General features: G+C 32.3%; 1 protein-coding gene across 1 annotated transcript; it reads left to right on the top strand.

Moving 5' to 3' along the window:
• The first annotated feature begins 8669 nt into the window (after window positions 1–8669).
• On the top strand, window positions 8670–15169 carry LOC114372448 (carboxyl-terminal-processing peptidase 3, chloroplastic-like). The gene is made up of 12 exons (XM_028330006.1): window positions 8670–9129; window positions 10706–10787; window positions 10897–11027; window positions 11269–11355; window positions 11705–11783; window positions 12139–12218; window positions 12476–12511; window positions 12684–12803; window positions 13087–13173; window positions 13279–13428; window positions 14006–14113; window positions 14701–15169. The coding sequence occupies exons 1-12, from the start codon at window positions 8818–8820 to the stop codon at window positions 14953–14955; spliced, it is 1527 nt and encodes a 508-aa protein (XP_028185807.1). The 5' UTR covers window positions 8670–8817; the 3' UTR covers window positions 14956–15169.
• The last annotated feature ends 3569 nt before the right edge of the window (window positions 15170–18738 follow it).

The following is an 18738-nucleotide window of genomic DNA, read 5'->3' as shown; positions in this document are numbered from 1 at the left end:
ATAAATAAACATATTCATATTAAATTAGATTTTATAAGTATCAAATTTAAAATATATATTATGTAAATATATAAATACTTACAAATAATTTATTTTAAAAGTTAATATTTTTATTTAATTAAGGAGGAAATTAAAAGCAAAGAGATACAAAATGAATCATTTTATTTGATCAAAATTTAAGACAAAATTAGATACTTTTGAATTTTCGCCTTTAATTTAATTGTATTTTCTTTTATTTTGTATAATCTAACATGACATGTGACAATTATATTTTTCATTGAGAATACAACGAATGAACTATACTTTAGGCTTATAATGGGTTATATTCTCTAGTACTCGACAACGATGTGAAAAATGTAAAGAGTGACAAAAAATAAGGGCAAGATGTACCATAGTGGTTCCATCTAAAAGGTATGTAAGAAAATGATTATAACACTTTTATTTTTCTTCCTTTTATGATAGTCAAGATTTTTTAAACTTTATTTTCATCATTAATATTATTCCATAAAATAGATATAATATTCTAAACATATTAATAGCATATAAGATAATACTCCATTCGTCCCAAAACGACGACAATTTTAGCCTTCGAAAAAATTTAAAATTAACTAATGTTCTCACTTTTCAATGAGATATTAAAACATTTATTTCAATTTTATCCTATAATAAATAATGTTATCTTGGAAGACTTAATAAACATTTATTTCAATGAGATATTAATACATTTATTCCAATTTTTGGATTAACTATGTTTTGTGTCTCTGAATATTTTCAAGTTTTTACTTTTAGTACCTAAACTAATTTTTTTACCAATCTTAGTCCCTGGAGTTTTGTTCCGTTAGTAATTTTAGTCCCTGCAATCAAAGATCATCATTAAGTGATCACATGAAGCTAAAATTATTCATATTTGATTATATTTTGTAACAGTTAATGTTTTGATGATTAAAAATTGCTAAAAAATATTTGACTAAAACTTAAGTGGCCAATAAAATATTTCTACATGCTAAAAACAACTAGAAATTGTTATATCCCATATCCAACTTTTACTCAAATCAAAACACACCTTCAATTCAAATTAAAAACACAACAACAACAACAAAACTATTACTTTTCCAAATTTTATTTGTCCAAATAGGCAATACGTGTAACACCCTGAAATTTTGATAACTGAAAATAGATGTTTGATATACTTTTGTGTTATTTAATTACTTGATTAGTTTAGATTAGTTGAAGTGTTGTGTGATTTATCCTTGTGCAACTGCTTGGTGTGGATGTTTGATTATGTGGTGTTTGACTAATCTAGGTTGGAACAACTCGCTCAATGACACAGGCTCGCTAAGCGCAATTCCACACAGAGGAAATAATTCGCTCAATGACACTAGCCTGCTTAGCGTAATTTCATCCAGAGGGAATAATTCGCTTAGTGATCCAGCTCGTTAAGCACAATTCTAGCCAGAAGAGAAATTTCACTTAATGCGAAATGTCTCGCTTAGCACCAAAAGTGAATTTTTGCTTAGCAAGAGGAGCTTGCTAAGCAAGTCTTGCAGGATTATAAATACGACAGTAGCGTGAAAAGCACACGTTTTTCACCCCTCTCTTTCTCCCAAACCCTCACCCAAAACCCTAAACCTCCTCCTTCACCACCCACGACCATCGGTGACCGCCACGAGCCACCGCCACTTGCCATAGGACCACCGCAGGGGAGGAACACTTTAATCGGAGTGAAATCTTCAAAACTCAACTCAAGGATTTTGTAGAGAATGGAGCCTATGATCCTCCCTTCGTAGTTTCTTCGAAGTAACCGTGATTCCTATGCTTCTCCTAGTTAGATAGAGTCTATCTTTGTATCTCTTGAGATTTGGTCACCATTATCAGATGTTTTTTCGTTTCCTTTGAAAAACCTTTGAAAATGAGACGTTATAAAAATTGTTTTTTTTATAAAAATAGATTTTGTTTTTGTCACCTGCGTTGAACCTCAATCGCACTAGCATGATCGGAATTTCAAAATGACGTCTCTATGATGTGGACCCCAAAAGCACTATTTTAGCCCCTTTTAAATTTGAGTGGGTATTTGACCCCGACCCTAAATGTTAAATTCTACCTTGTCTTTGAAATCTATACTAAATTATCTTTGATTTGATATATAGAACTCTGCATTTGGATCAAAGGACGTGAACCTAAGATATTTCAAAATAACACCGCGAGGAGTTAACAGAGAGATATAAATAGGTGAGGGGAGTTTATGGTTAGTTTATAGCTTTTGATACCATAGTTGGAGTTAGGGAACCCAATTGTGGAGTTGTATGTTTGTCCCTGTTGCATACTGGTTTTTAAGAAAAACTATGTTTTAAACTAATGGGATGCAATATATTTGTTATTGATGAATAAAACTATGAATGATGTTGTTGTTGTATTGATTGAAATTTTTAGAAAAAGTCTTAATTACAAAGGAGACTTTGCCCAAAATTCTATTTCTGTTCTTTTTTATTTCTTCTATTAAATTTTGAATGGGCTTAAGAGTTATTTCATATACTTTAGTTCTTCTCTTCAATTTAGAATTTTCCTAAAATATAAGTCTTGTTATATTACAAATTGTTATTATATATGATTTATGTTGTCCGAAGGCCTAGGCAATGTGAATCTCATCCATGAGCTTACATGTATATATATGTGGAATGAGACTGTTTGTGATGTTGATGATGATATTGAGATGGGATGATTGTTGGTGTTGATGATGATATTGGGATGAGATGATTGTTGATGATGATATTGAGATGAGATGATTGTTGGTATTGATGATGACATTGAGATGATGTTGATGTTGATGATGATGTCATTGAGATGAATGTATGTTGTGTATATACATGGGGGATGTAGTGACCTGTCTAAGTATCCCTAGAAAGGGAAGAAGATTTGGTTAAAAATTATAGGCGTCACTAGAGTGGGAAGGGGATCGTTTAAAATTGTTAACTATTCAAGGTTAGTGCATTCATGGTATCCATGTTTCATATTGCATAATTGTGTGGAAATAGTATAAACTTAGCCATAAGTACCTGTGGTTTTTCACAAGGAAAAATGCTAGTACTTGGGGGCATATCACTCAATTTGGAACTCCCTTGAGACTCATGCTGATCAACATGGGGGGCGGTGACCTATACATGACAGGGTGACCTTGATAGTTGTTGCCTAGTTTTCCTAAGTGAGAGTGTCATAAGGACACGCTTAGGCTATTTCCTGTTGAATAGCGCCACATTGCATTTTAGAGTTGAGTCAGGTGGATGCATCATTTTGAGCATAATTGATTTGAATCGATTGAAAGGTTGATAAATAGTTTGTGAGTGTATGTCGAACTGATAGATTATTGAGAATGATTGTGGTTATTTGTTATTGTTTTCTTTATAATCTTTGTCATTTGTTATTAGTTAATCTTTTACCATAAACTCACCCTTGCAATTTTGTACTGTGTGGTTGGTGCCTATGATGATCTCAAACTTTTGTTTATGGGAGAATATGAGCAACACTAGGTGTTTTGGAGAAAAGTTTTTTGTTGGAGTTTCCACGCCGCTGTGATAACATTGGATTTTATTTTGGAAGAAAGTTGTATTTTGTTATCAACTCTTCCTTAGCTGGTTCCTTGATTTTTTTTATTGGATATGTAAAGTTTAGGTTTAGATATATGTAAAAATACTAAATTATACCTTGATATGTGAATGATTTATAGTGGTTCTATTTATACACACACACACACACACACACACACATATACACACATATTTGTGCATTATTTGTTGGATGTATATCACAAAAAAAAATTTACCACTACTTTCATAATCAAATTAATAGAATTTTCTCTTAAAATTGAAATGTCACATTTTAGAGTCGTGATATCATAGCAACGAGACAGATTGTTACAATATGCAAAGCCGCAAACCACACAAAATTTTATTTTTTAATTGGATAATTTCTCACATAAATTTATGCTGTTCAAGTTGGATAGTTTCATCAGTTTATGCTCTTAATTTCTCTTACCTTTTGTGTGTGTAAGTAATATAGTGAGCACTTTACCACACAACACTAATTTTTTTCCTTTTCTTTACCCTAGACCTCGATTACCTTCTCTCACTAAAAAACATCATTGATTATCGTACTTAAGGTAAATATTCCTTTTTCAACACGATTTATTTCATACTCAAAGGTCAATCAAGATTCAAATTTTATACTTTTTATTAAGGGACAAAGTCACTACCACTTGTATCAATCCTCTTTGGTTCTTTTATCACTGCTTTTAGTCAAAGAGAAAGTACTCTTTATTAGCTTCTGCAAGGAAGAAGAAGAGGAAGAACCCTAATAGACCCTAACCCAAATATTGTTCCAACACCAAATTTGAAGAAGAGACGTTGTCACCTGCCAGTGGTGCGAATTGCAACATCCCATTTTTCGTAAAATAAATTAAAAAGGATTTTTAAAATAAATAGAGTTTTATAAAAAATAATGAGTTTTTCGTAATTAAATAAATAAAGAGGAATAGTTTTATTAATTAAAATAATGATTTTAAGGTAAATAAAATAAATGTGTTTTTAGAAGATAAAAAGGATGTTTTATTTATGCATTTGATAGGGAGTAAAATGTAGTTCATTTTTATAAAATAATAAAATAAATAAAAATAGAGTAAATAATAGGCTCAGAGTACCCTAGCTATAAATAAAGACATATTATATCATTTTTTATATTTACGATATGTTTCTACGCTCTCTCTTCCTCCCAAATTCTTCCTCTCTTCTTCCTCTTCCAAAACCCTCACATTAACTATTGGATCATTGTGAAATTTAGGCACCATCTTCAGAACTCATATTTACGCATTCTCACCGTTGGGATTTACAAAATAATGTCTATAGAGAGAGAAATGTCTCTTACATGAAAACAGTGAAATTGAGGTTCCAATCATTTCTCCTTCTCTCTAACGCTTGGAAACCCTAGTTAAAAAACTAGAGGAAAAGCTTGAGGAATCTTAGGGAACCGCTAGAGAAGCTGCTATCATAGCTAGACTACACATGTGCCCTCCCTTAGAGGTAAGGGATGAGTTTATCGCAATTAGAGTTAGAGTAAACATGTGTAAGGATCCTTAGAGGATCAAATTAGGGTTAATTTTGGGGTGTTTTATGCATTTTAATTTTTCCCATACAATGATAACTACAAATTTCTCATGGTAGATGGGTCAATTGATTCCCTGATGCGAATTGGATGGTTTAGTTAAGTGTTTGGCTTTAAATGTTAGAAATCTAGAAATTTGTAAATTTTTTATTCTTGCATGTTTTCTCGAAATTGATTGAATAGTTTTGTTTCTCATGATGTGATCACATGTTCTATGCTATTCGTTTTGAAATTAGGTGTGTTTTAAGGTCTGAATTGTGCCTCTTTTGCTTCACAAAACAGAGGTTTTCGCAAAGCACGCCTGTTCTTAGTGAAATTCAGTTGTTTTAAGCCCGTGATATTTTCTTCACAACGTGAGTTAACTAATAGCCTAAAATTGACTAAGAATATGATTGAATTAGGTTTCGTGATATTCATAAAAGTTGTAGTCCTGGATATTAGATTACAAATGTCATTGGTTTCACCCAATTTGGAGTTGTATAGCCCCTGAGAGAGTCAAATTACTGAGCAAAGGTTGAGCTGTTAGGATTAAGCAATGATCCAATGTTTACCGTAGGTTTAGACATAGTTAATGGTGAAAACGGTTTTTGTGATCAACATAAGAGTTGTAGATAATTGTCTTAGATTTTAAAAAAGATAAGTATGAACTTAATAAGATTAGTACATCCTCTGTACTTGTAATTTTACTCTACAAAGGTCATAGTAACTTAAGAAGAAATGTAAGCATACACTTGTGGTTGCTATTAACCAAATGAATAAGTGAATGATTATATGCCTTAAATGTTGGAAGATTGTTATTGTATGATATATATATATATATATATATATATATATATATGATGTATGAGAAGTGATAATGTGTTAGTGAGAAGGTGTGATGTGACATGTGTTGTGAATAAGTGTGGGATTAATACGTTTCTCAATGTGATTATACATGTTATTGTGAAGTGTAAAGTTATGACATTGAGTTGTGAGCTATAAACTGTACAATCACACAACTGTAAGACCCTTTAAGGGAGACGAGTTAATGCACAACGAGTATTATGATGGGATCCACTATGGAAACCCGATGATATGAATCGCTTTTAGGCACAATGAGTTAAAATGATTCTGAAAACAATTGAGTAGTTGTGTGTATTGTATATCTCAAACTCCAGTGGCACATAAATGATTTTAAATATCTGTTTTAATGAGATTAGTCATATGAACATAACATATTAATATTATTACTGTGTGATATGTATATGATGCATGAGGCGTGATAATGTGATGTCTTGGAATTATGAAAGTATGGAGAACTGTGTGTAAGTGACAAGTTAAGTATGTGCTAAATTGTGAAATCACACATGTATTGAGATGTTGTGTGCATTAAGTTGTGAGTTATGAAACATATAATCACACGACTGTAAAACCCTTTAAGGGCGATGGGTTAATGCGCGACGAGTATTGTGATGGGATCCACTGTGGGAACCCGACGAGTTGAATCACTTTTAGGTGCAACGAGTTAAAATTATTTTGAGAACAATTAAGGAGTCATGTATTTTGTATAGTTCATAGATAGAGTCTGCGTGTTAAAATATTTTTTTGGGCTAGACTTGAATCAAGTGGGAGAGACCCTAACAGACTCTTCAAAGTCTAAGCCTTGGGGGTAAATACACCCAATTTGAGTGCTCCTTTAAGCATGTGTTGATCCTATATGGTTGGAGCATTGTCGCAAAACAATGCGACTTTGACTGGTCTTCCTATGATTTTACTTAGTGAGAGTGACCTGACTTATAGTGTGTGGTTTGTCTTGTCATGTACTCTTAAGTGTTTGATGAGATTTTTTACTGACATGGTACCACATTGCATATAGGATTGAGTCTTAGTATATCTATTGCATAACACATGTATAATGATCATTGTGACTTGTTACGTGATGGTGGGTAATGAATTGTGTGAGTGTGAGATGTTGTGTTGTACTTAAGATGTGTTGTTATGAACACATGATTAATGTGAAGGTGTGGAATGTGATTTTATGATTAAATCCTTGGGACAAGTGATGTTATGCAATGAGTGGTAAAATGATGCGAATTATGCTAAGTTGAGCTTGTTATACTTATATGTGTGTGTGTGTGTGTGCGCACACTTTCGTTTATCTCTACCTGTTTAGGAATGTGATAACTCACTCCCTGTGGGCTATTTGTGTTTGGATCTTGTGATGATCTCGAAACTTGTGTTTGTGGGAGAAGATGGTTAGGTGGATGACTTTAAAGAACCTCGTGCTAGAGGACGCTGTGACACAACACTCTGATGTGGCATTAGGGCCTGAGTTTCTATATTATTTGCATAATGTTCTAAATATGTTACTTTATGTTGTTTCGCTGCTTAACTTGTTTTCCTTTTGTAAAACAAATTGGACAGCCTTGTTTTGGACCAGAGATGTTTTCATACCTTTATTTGATAAGTTTTTAATTTGATGATTAACGTAGATGTGAATCTTTTACCCACGTGAACTCTTTTATGCTTAGAAAATAAAATCTCTTTTATGTAATTTCGTATTTCCATGTATTTTATTATATAAATATGTATATCGGGATAGAGAGTGTCACACGAATCAACATCTCTAAACCGCCATGGCCCAACTCAGTGGTGCGAGTGTGACTCACGAGCCTCCTTAGTTCTCGAGTCAAACTTGTCGATCCCTGCCTCAACAAAACCGATACAACTTTGTCCTCGATCCGCAATGGGGTGGAATGTACAACTTGTATAGATATGTGCATAGTTTTGATAAATGAACCTGTAGATGGTAGTTATCATGGAGGCGGTGGCTAAGGAGGCCACAACGATATCTAAAGAGATCATAGCAATGATAATGGTGTCATCCCTCTCCTCATTTTTCCCAATTTTATATCCTAACCCTTCTTTCAATTTGTTCCCCACCAACAACACCTATTGTTAATTCCATAACAACATTATAGATACACGTGTTGTTAGTTTCTGGTTGATTTGATTTAGTGCTAGTAAAATAATGAAGTAATTTGATTCACCTAATGTGATGACACCTTTGTCAACACTCTTGAAGTAATAATGTAATTTCTATTTTAGTTGCTAGAAATTATTTAGTATCCATTAAATGTTTTAGTCTAGTAATTACCAAAAATTAATCGCTATGAAATATAATAAAAATAAATAAATTTTATCTTATATCATGACTTAATAGTTATGTCATCACTTAATAGTAATATTTGACGACAGAAATTAAAATCAGAAAAAAAAACATAATTAATCTTTATTTCTTTTCCGTGCAGAGGATCCAATACCGTACAATACTTTTTTTAAGGAAATCCCCTACAATACTCGGTCACATTACCTGGTGTAGCGTACACAACTTTTCAGTTTAGTGTACCCTATAATGTAATGCATAATCCATAATAAATAAAAATAAAAAAGAGTTGATTTTTCTTGAACTGAGATACGTACACGCATGCCCGAAGGATCTACAAGCAAAGCATAGCCACAACCGAAAAAGATTCAAGTGGGGCCCACAACAAAGTCTCAACAACAGGGCACAGCACAATACACACCTTAACGGTCACGACCAACACCGAACATTGAGTTATTCTATTTCTCCCGAGTATTCTGTTCTCCTTTATTAAGCAGCTAAAAATTTTAAGGAAAGGGAAAATGAAGAATCTTTGTCAGAATTTTGATGTTAGAGCCACGATTCCGGTTAAAATAGGAAAAAAATCGACTTGGGATGTTTTGTTTCCTCGTAGGTTGTGGTTGCCGACGTGGACGTGTGATCAGAGGAAGGAGGGGAAGTTGAACTTAAAGGTGCAGTGCGGTACTAGGAAAGAAGGGTGGGTTGAATCTGCGGGAAAAAGCGCGTTTGGGTTTGGCGTTTCGGCCGCGGTTTTGTTCTCTGCGTTCTGCTACTCGCCCGCGGCGCTTGCAGAGTCCCTCACCGTTGCTTTTCCCGTGTCTCGGGCGCCTGAGGTCATTCATTTTATCTCTCTCTCTTTTTAACCATTGCTATAAAGTTGTCCTTATAAGGTAATGATAAATTTTTATGGAAGTCTTTGAGGGCACTCATTATTATTTTACTCCTAGCATAATTTATTTAATAATCGAGGTCAATCAAGATTCAAATCTATCTGGGTTATGAAAATAAGATCATAAATGTACTGGAATGGTCAAAGAATTAAAAGGTAAAAAAAAATATTGTTAATATACTCTTCTATGATTTTTAATGTATTTTTTATGGAAATTTTTTATTTAATAATTATTTGATTAATATTTTGAGATATTTGAGAAGAAAGATCTAAATAAATCATTTTATTTTAAATTTTTATATAATGTGATCAAAATAAACTATTTTTTATCATGTATATTTATATTGAAAATTCCAAGTTTTACATAGGTGTCATCTTTTATATAGATTTTTGTTTTCTAATGCTTTTTCTTACATTGAAATTGAATTGGTTGTGTTTTTTTCTTTCGTGGAAAGCATGGTCTAGTTTCTTGTATAAATAAATTTAAAAGATATAAAAATAGGATACTTTTTTGTAATTAGTATTTTTGAAAATCAAATTATTTTTTTAAACAATTTAAGCTTCTGGTCTCTCTAAGTAGGAATCAGATTATTACTGTTATTTACTCTCTTTTTTTTTTTTACAAAAATAAGATAGGTGAAATTAACAAACAACTCATACTAAGTAGCTAGCATGTAGCGACTCCCCCTTCTCATATGCTATTAGGATCACTCACGCTTTTTCTTTTCTTTGGTGTAACTTAAATTAATTCATGCTTAATTATTTGTAGTTGGTTAGATTGATGAATTTCAAACATTTATTATGCTCAGAATCAACAAGTTGTAAATCTTCTTCAATTCATCATGTTACTCATTCTCAGGACCAAAGTAACTCCCTAGCTTGGCACTTGTTACACACAAGCAAAGTCAGCTAAAGGAACTGGAACTGTTGTCTTAAAATTTCTCCCACGAAATGAGATTGATAGTTGATACACTCACGTCATAAAATGTGTGCTTTGTTAACAAAATTGATACTGTTACATCAAATTGAATCAGGAGTCTTTAGTTGCATAATTTGAAAACCAGAGGATATTACTATAATTGGGACTAATGGATCAAAATGCCACCATAGTGAAACTAAGACTACAGAAAGTGTAATTAAGTCTTCTATGTTTCAGTTGCTGGTTTTAATTTATTAGAGTCTATATTTTAGTGGGTTTAATGTGATTATTAGTTCATTGATTCCCTTATCACACACACACATATATCAACTTTCAGTTTCTAGATGAAAAGCCTAGGACATTTTCCTTGGTAATTTGAAAGAAATTGTAATTCAATGCTACTTTGGTTGAAAATTTTGGCAAAAATACACCAACTGGTCCAACCCCTTGAGATTTGCCGGCATCTAAGCCATGATGGTGAACAAATTTCAAATTTAAAGCAAAATTGTAATGAGCTTTATGCAAACCAACTGATAATTCTAGAGTTTTGTTCATAGCTTTAACTTGAACAGTGCTGAGTGGAAAAGGGTTTGTTTGCTAGGTAAATGCAGTTCAAAGAACTCTTGTGGAAGCATGGGGTTTAATTCGAGAAACATTTGTTGATCCTACATTTAATCATCAAGGTATTTCTACATTCTTAACTCTTTCTTGATGATTAGTTCCACCACAAATGTTTGCATAAATAATAAGATATATATTAATATTTGCTTGGATCTATACTGGTTTATGTAGATTGGGATTTGAAGTTGCAGCAAACAATGGTGGAAATGTTTCCCCTGAACTCAGCTGATGCAGCATACACAAAACTCCGTGGAATGCTTTCTACCCTTGGAGATCCTTTCACTCGAATTATCAGCCCAAAGGTCGTAGTCTTAATACTAACATTTCCTTTTTCATGATTCTTAATCTTACTTTCTTGTTCAATAGAAAAAATAGCAACTATAAAGATGATCATAGATCCAATATATATTAATTTTTGTTGCCTGTTCTAGTGTGTTGCTTCCATATGAAATAGACTATTCATATAACACCATTCTTAGATTAACAAGTCTGTTTTAAAGTCATATTTTGTGGTTAGAGTTTAACACTGGTTCCAACTTACAGGAATACCAAGGGTTTAAAATTGGAAGTGATGGGAACGTACAAGGAGTGGGATTGTTCATAAATGTTGAACCAAGAACAGGACATTTGGTCAGTGACTTGCAAAGAACACTACTTATATTTATCAGCAATCAACCACATTCAACTTTTATGCTAATTTTTCTGATACCATTTATTTATACTATGCTATTGACCCTTGCCCCCATTTAATAGTTAATCTCATTTTTCCCATTTAAAATTATTTGCAGCAGCAACAACTAGATATCAGTCATGACTCATGAACCGTGCATGTGTTGCTTTATATTTTTATTGTTATTAATAATATTAATAGTAGTAGTAATAATAATAATAACAATAACATATCTCAATAGCAACCTGATAATGGACCTGTTACCTATACTGATTTTCCTAATTATATTTTTTTTAACTGAAATCACAGGTTGTCTTGTCATGTGTAGATGGCAGTCCAGCTGCTCGTGCTGGTATACATCAAGGGGATGAATTGATTGAGATAAATGGTACTGATCATGTATCTATATTTTTATTCTTATTTATGAAGCTATATTGGTCTAGTTTTCTGTATTTTATCATTGAAAACCATTATATGACTTTCAAAGATGCTAGAGTTTGTATATTTAATACTGCATAGAATGAATTGGTGTAGAAAAATGTCATGGCAAATACCCTATCTTGGCTTGGGGCATAACGTAATTTCATCATGTGCCTTCCTTAGGCCCTTTAAACAATTTGCTGTTTTACATTTTCATAAATTTCCAGCCAGTTTCAGTCAATTTTTATTAGGAACTAAATTTTTTATTTCTGAAGTGAAACAAGTGTGATTTTCTTTTGTTTGAAAATAATTGGATTCTACAGGTGAGAGGCTTGATGGCATTGATAGTGAAACTGCAGCACAAAGGCTTAGAGGGAATGCTGGAACAACTGTTACAGTAAAGGTACATTGTAAATTGTAATATTATCATACTTCCAATTTTACATAAGCATTATTTGAACTATTGAGCTATGCCTCAGAGAAGTTTTTTTTGGATTACTACTGAAACATTGGATGTCTGGATAAAGTTCAATTTTCAACCTTCATTCATTAAAAAAAAAAAAAAGACACTAGTATATGATAGAGTGCATTAGGAAATAGTTTTAACTATTTCATTTGACAAGCTTTCTAGAAACTAATTTAAAAAGTTTTCTTCTGCAGGTCAAAGACTCAGGAACAAGATCTTTTATCCGAGAGGTAATCTTGGCATTTTAGTGATTATGATTCTTGAAATGGTAACTCATTTCTTCTATTTTAGTTTATGTTCTTGTGTTAATATACAGAAGCAATTAAACATTTAGCTAACAAACACTTCTACTTATATTTGAACTTAAACTAACATCTTATTGCTGATCTAATATACTTGAAGGTCAAACTTCCTAGGGAGTATATTAAGCTCTCTCCAATATCAAGTGCCATCATCCCTCATAGATCCCCAGATGGTCATTTCACAAAAACTGGCTATGTGAAATTGTCAGCCTTCTCTCAGGTTAGCAAAGAATAAACTATCAAATAAAATTGCAATTCTATATATTATTATTATGTGTTTGGTAACAGCTTTTGTGCTATAAAATATCTGCTATTTTTGTGTTTTCAAAAGATTTCTCAGGAATTCACCAAAAAAAAAAAAGATTTCTCTGGAAAAACTGACTGAAGAATAATGATTTGTGCAAAAACTGAACCAAACTCACATAGTTGAAAGAGAAAATATCTAAAACAAATGCCATTTTGTTCTCCATAATACATAAACTCTTCTTGTTCCATATTGACAGACTGCTGCTGAAGACATGAGGAATGCCATTCAGGAATTGGAAAATCAAGGAGTACACTCGTACATATTAGATCTACGGAACAATCCTGTAACTTACTTATTTAATGGAAACTTTCAGTTTCTGAGTTTCATGCACAGTATCGTTAGCTGGTCTTTGGAATAAAGTAACCATTTTACTATAATTTTGTTGCAGGGTGGTTTGGTAAAAGCCGGCCTTGATGTTGCACAGATGTGGTTAGATGGAAATGAGACTCTAGTGAACACAATCGATAGAGATGGGAACATGCTACCCATTAATATGGTCGATGGACATGCTATAACACATGATCCACTTGTGGTGATTGTGAGTACTAACTGTAGTTGCTTAATAACATTGACTATGCCTTTTAACTCTACAATCTTTGAGCATGACACAAAATAGTAATTTCGGTAATAGATACCTCTGTTCCTTTTTATAAGAAACAAGTTATAGTGTATTTTGTTTCTTATAAATAGGGACAGAGGTACATTTTCATATAAATATAAAGTAGTTATTCTTCATGGTGTATTGTATCATACTGATTTATATTTCCAATTATGTTTGTGTCCCACATACTTGTGTTAAGCAAAACAAATTTTATTCAGTTGCTTTTATTTAGGTCTGTCCCAACAATCAAAACTATAACCAAACATGTAGCCAAGTAACGTCAATTGCATTCCTTATATGCAATTCCTGTATGTTTCCCTGGACCATGCTCCAGTGTTAGCATGGTTCATAATCAACAACTCATATTCATTCCCCGAATCTTTACCATTCACCTGTGCAGCTGCTATGCTTTGTTTCTAAACATCAGCGTAACATGTCTTAGTTTTCCATGAGCATTAAAATTACCTTTTCTGGCATTACTACTTGGAACTGAAATTTTTGTATCATTTAACAGGTCAATGAGGGAAGCGCAAGTGCCAGTGAGATTTTAGCCGGGGCATTACATGATAACGGTCGAGCTATTCTTGTGGGGCACAAAACATTTGGTAAAGGAAAGATTCAGGTACCGTTATTCTTTTTTTGTTATATAATGATCATACTAGGATGTCTTTAGTATTCAAATCTCATTATTAAACAAGATTTCCACAAGGCAAAGCATGAAATAAGAGGAACTGAGTTGTATTAATGAGGTGAGTAAATTACCCCAAATTGCATATAGACGCCAATATATATTATGTTCATATATTAACGAAACTGTTGCAATTCGATATACAAATGTTAGCGTTACATTCTTTTGAAATATAATGCATAGTCAAAAACCATATTGATGGTTAGTCTTTGAAAGGTGCCAATGGCCTTAATAACTGCTTTTCGAACAAAAACTTAAATGCAGTTTCTCAAATGTTTTTGTGTTGTTTTCTAATCAAAATTGGAGTTTCATCTCGATAATCTATTCAATAAAGGTTTACATTAAAGGTCAACATAGGCTTTTAAGGTGAAAGCTCAATTCTGATTGGTAAACAATGCAAATAGTACTTAGAAACAATTTCTAAGTTGTGTTTGTTTTTCCATAAAAATCAATTTAAAAGTACATTGAGCTATTTTTTGTCATGTCTTGGCTAATGGTGGTATGTGTCATTCTAATTTCAGAGTGTCACTCAGCTTCATGATGGGTCAGCACTCTTTGTTACAGTGGCAAAATATCTATCACCAGCCCTTCATGACATAGATCAGGTTGGGATAACACCAGATGTGCAATGCACAACAGAAATGCTCAATTCAACCAAGGATATTTCAAATTCAACCAAAGACAAGGCCTCAGTCTCATCTCTGGAAGCAGATTCATGCATAATGGTAGCAGAACATGAGTTGGATTTGGAGGAGTCCATGGGAACTGCTTCTTGAACATTCAATTTCCTTATATCACACTTTCTTTTCAATGTTTAACAGTTGAAAGAAAGGGTAGTTTAGTGCTGATGTGTCAGCCAATTCATCATTTTGTACTATGTTACATTGGGATCACTAGTTGTCATGGGTATATAAAACAGAGAAACAGATTGTATTGTATATACAATTGAATAGAATAATAGAAAATTTAACTCCTAGTTGAAGCACGACAGTTTATAAGGGTTTGTAAATATATGAAATATTATTTAATGAAAATTGATAATAAAAAATATAAATTATAGTAATACAAATACTTAAAAGTTTAATTTCGAAAAATTAAAAATAGTTTAATTAATAGAATATTATTTTAATGATGATTTGTGAATATTTTACACTGTTTAATAGTGGTCGAATAAATTTAAGTATTGATGAAAACAATTAATGAAATGAAAAATCTATTTGATTTGCCAACCAATCAAAGAGGAAAATCACTGAATTGATATTGAAATTCATAAGATATGTCACAAATTAAGAAATACTTGTGACTGCAAAGTTTTTAAGAAATGAGTATTCAAATTCATAATATTGAGATTCTTTGATGAGTTATTATACTTTAAGTGACATATTTTTGGTTAAAGTTGATCAAAACACTTGAGAAAACTCAAGGTCTCATTTGATTGGATAAATAATTAAAGAAGAAAAGAATTGAATTAGCATTGAAAACTCATGTGATTGTATATTCTTTAAGAATAAAGACTCAAATTTATAAAATAGGAATTGTTTACTTATCCAGTTATTATACTTCAAATGTCACATTTTTGGACAAAGTTGGACTATAATTCAAAGCAGCATGCTACAAGAAAGTCACTTTCGAAGAATTTGATAACTTGAAACAGCAAAAATCATCAATTACAAGGAACTTAACAATTATATTAATATATCAGCTCACACCAATAATAGCTGAGTAGAAATTACATACTTGTAACTGTAGCTCCTCATAAAGCTAATCTTACAAAATGCCCAAAAATACAGTACCATTTTCAACAACCAAACATATAGTATATAGTATATATATAAACATATGAATTTTAACCCACATACAAAGTAAGATTATCCCCAACAAGTTCAAATTTGAAACCCACTGTCTTCCAATTCACTGCAACATGAATGCCAAAAGAGATGCCAACACTGAAGAACACATCATCACCTTAGAAACAGGCAAATCAAACCCAGTTCCAGCCTCCAATTGACCTGTAGGAGCAATCTCTGAATCCTGTGCCACAATGTTGGTCACAAAAAACAAGCAAACAAACATCACAGCTATCAAAATGTTAGCAATGAATCTACCATAAGGTGCCATTTCCACAGAATACATTATCTTAATGTTACTAAAGAAATGGCCAAAGAGAATTAAGAGATTAGTATTAGTAAGCAACTGAATTGTTGAAAGATTGAGCCAAGGGTTGAACTTATATAGGACTTTGGAAAATTAAACTTGTTACATCATAATATGGTCACGATTTTTAAGTTGGTAAAATGGTGCATTAAACATTAACCATTTTGAATGTTACTATCCCTTTTTGGTTAAGGCTTTTGAAGACCCCACAAGACCAATCAAAGCTAGTTGGGGAAGGGTGGCATAGCATCCTCAAAGAGACTCTTACATCACAGCTATGTAGGAACAATAAGGTAACTACCACTTATGATACACCCTACACTTAGAGTTTCCCACATGGCTTGGATAACTGGCACGTTTGGATTCATAGAACATTTTTGTGTTGTTGGTTACTTGGAAGGAAAAAAAAGAGTAAAATGGAATGTGAAAGGGATTACTAGGCAGGCTATCTTTTCTCAATTCATTGCAATTGGTGGCAACTCTGTTTCAAACCAGCCGAAGCACCCTTGACATAGCAACGGCTATGATATGTTTAAGAAAAGACTAGTCTATGGTTTGAATATAGATATCCCTTTTGCTTTCTAGAGAGATAAATCTAGAACTTCAATTTCATTTGGCAATTGAGAAAAAAAAAACGAATAATAGGATTTTTTTTCTTAATTATGTTTTTAAAGTTCCTGAGAATTTGGGATGGATTCGTTTTTGGCTCTCCAAATTTAGAAAATAAAATAAAATCATTTCAGTCTCATTTTAAAAGTACAATTTTAATCCATGGAGCTAGACTGTGTTAACGGAAGTGATGACTTTGGTATTTGAAAATGGATCACTTTTGTCGAGGTTGTTGGCATCCAACGACTAAAAACATATTTTTTGAAATTTGAGGATTAAAATATTTTTTATTTTTTCAATTTAAGAATCCAAAATAGATTTACTCCCGGTCCAAAACTTTAAGGACTACAAACATACTTAAGTCATTTTTTTAATTATTTATTTCGTTGATTGTGAGTTATAAATGTAGCTTAGCTCTTTAGAGATGTAACAAGAAATATAAGAATGACAATATTTAATTTGGACCATTTTGAATTTTTGGTCAGAATCAATCATAAATCCACTTGAAGTTGGTCTGGTGCCAAGTAAATTCAACTGCTTGTTGCGGAGAATTTGTCTTGCAAATTGCAAAGACAAAAAGAGTAATCAAACAGAGACAACATTTTGATTTTTTTTTACCCCCTGTTCTGTTACAAATTACAATTTGGAGTTATATATCAATTCTGCCTTTTTGTTTTATATAACCGATATCCATCCATGAACTAGTAATGTGACAGCCGAGAGAAATCAAACATTCACTTGTAAATGGCTTTTCTTATTTCCGACGAGGACTTCATACAAAGTGCGTGACATTTTAACAGAGTTAGCTTAACACCAAGGTGGGAATTGGGAGAAAATAAGTTCTATTGAGATTTCTCTTTGCCTGCAGCCCAGGGGCTTTGAATGGAGTAACTGATTACAATTAACTATCACCAGAAGTAATAATCTGCCCAAGTGCTTGTCTTGCACGAAGCTGCATCAACAAATTTTTTTTTACAAAATGACTAAGAAGTATTTCCTCCAGACTCGAATATAAGCAAATCTAAACTCAGGTATGGTGGTCCAAAATATAAGTAAATCTTAATTGATTTCACCCTATTTAATGAAATCATTCCCAAAATGCCTTTTATTTAATTCAAATTTTATTTTCAACAACTCCTTTTATTCTCATGATATCAATCACATGGCTTTTAAAATGGAGTATTCCCATTTGAAACAAGTTCCCATAGAATTGAAGTCTTCCATCAATTAGCATGAACGATGATTTAGGAAATGAAGTTCATTTTATAAATGAGATTTAAGAAAATTAAATGAAGTTAATTAACATTCTTATTCTTAATTAGTGTGAATTAGTTACTCTTATGTTTGAGTCCAAAGAGAGTATAGAACAAGAACAGTTTGAAATGAAGATTAAAAGACCTTCACATCAATGCAAGGATCGTTGACCATCTTCTTGATTTGAGAAACAATGCCTACATTAAGCAGTTTTACAATCCTACCAAATGCTCCAGGACTTGCAGGAAAAGTGAGATTTACTATGACCCATTGCAAGGGGAAGCCTATAAAAAAAAAAAAAAACAAGCAAGGGGAAATATAACAATATAACAAAAGGTTTATTATATATGGTTCTCATATTCAGAAGATTTTATAAAGTTAAGAAAATTATTATAACATTTAACTCTTTTAACAATATTTATCATAAGGTTTATAAGCCCTGATAGGCAGTTGTAAAAATAAAAAACTACTACTATTTTATAAAATTACGTATTGTTTGGTAAGTTATCACTAAATTGATATCATTGCAGTTACTACTTACT

This window comes from Glycine soja, chromosome 10 (assembly GCF_004193775.1).
Source record: "Glycine soja cultivar W05 chromosome 10, ASM419377v2, whole genome shotgun sequence".
Taxonomy (NCBI): Eukaryota; Viridiplantae; Streptophyta; class Magnoliopsida; order Fabales; family Fabaceae; genus Glycine; species Glycine soja.
The sequence above is the reverse complement of the archived record's forward strand: the minus strand, read 5'-3'. Positions and strand labels throughout refer to the sequence as shown.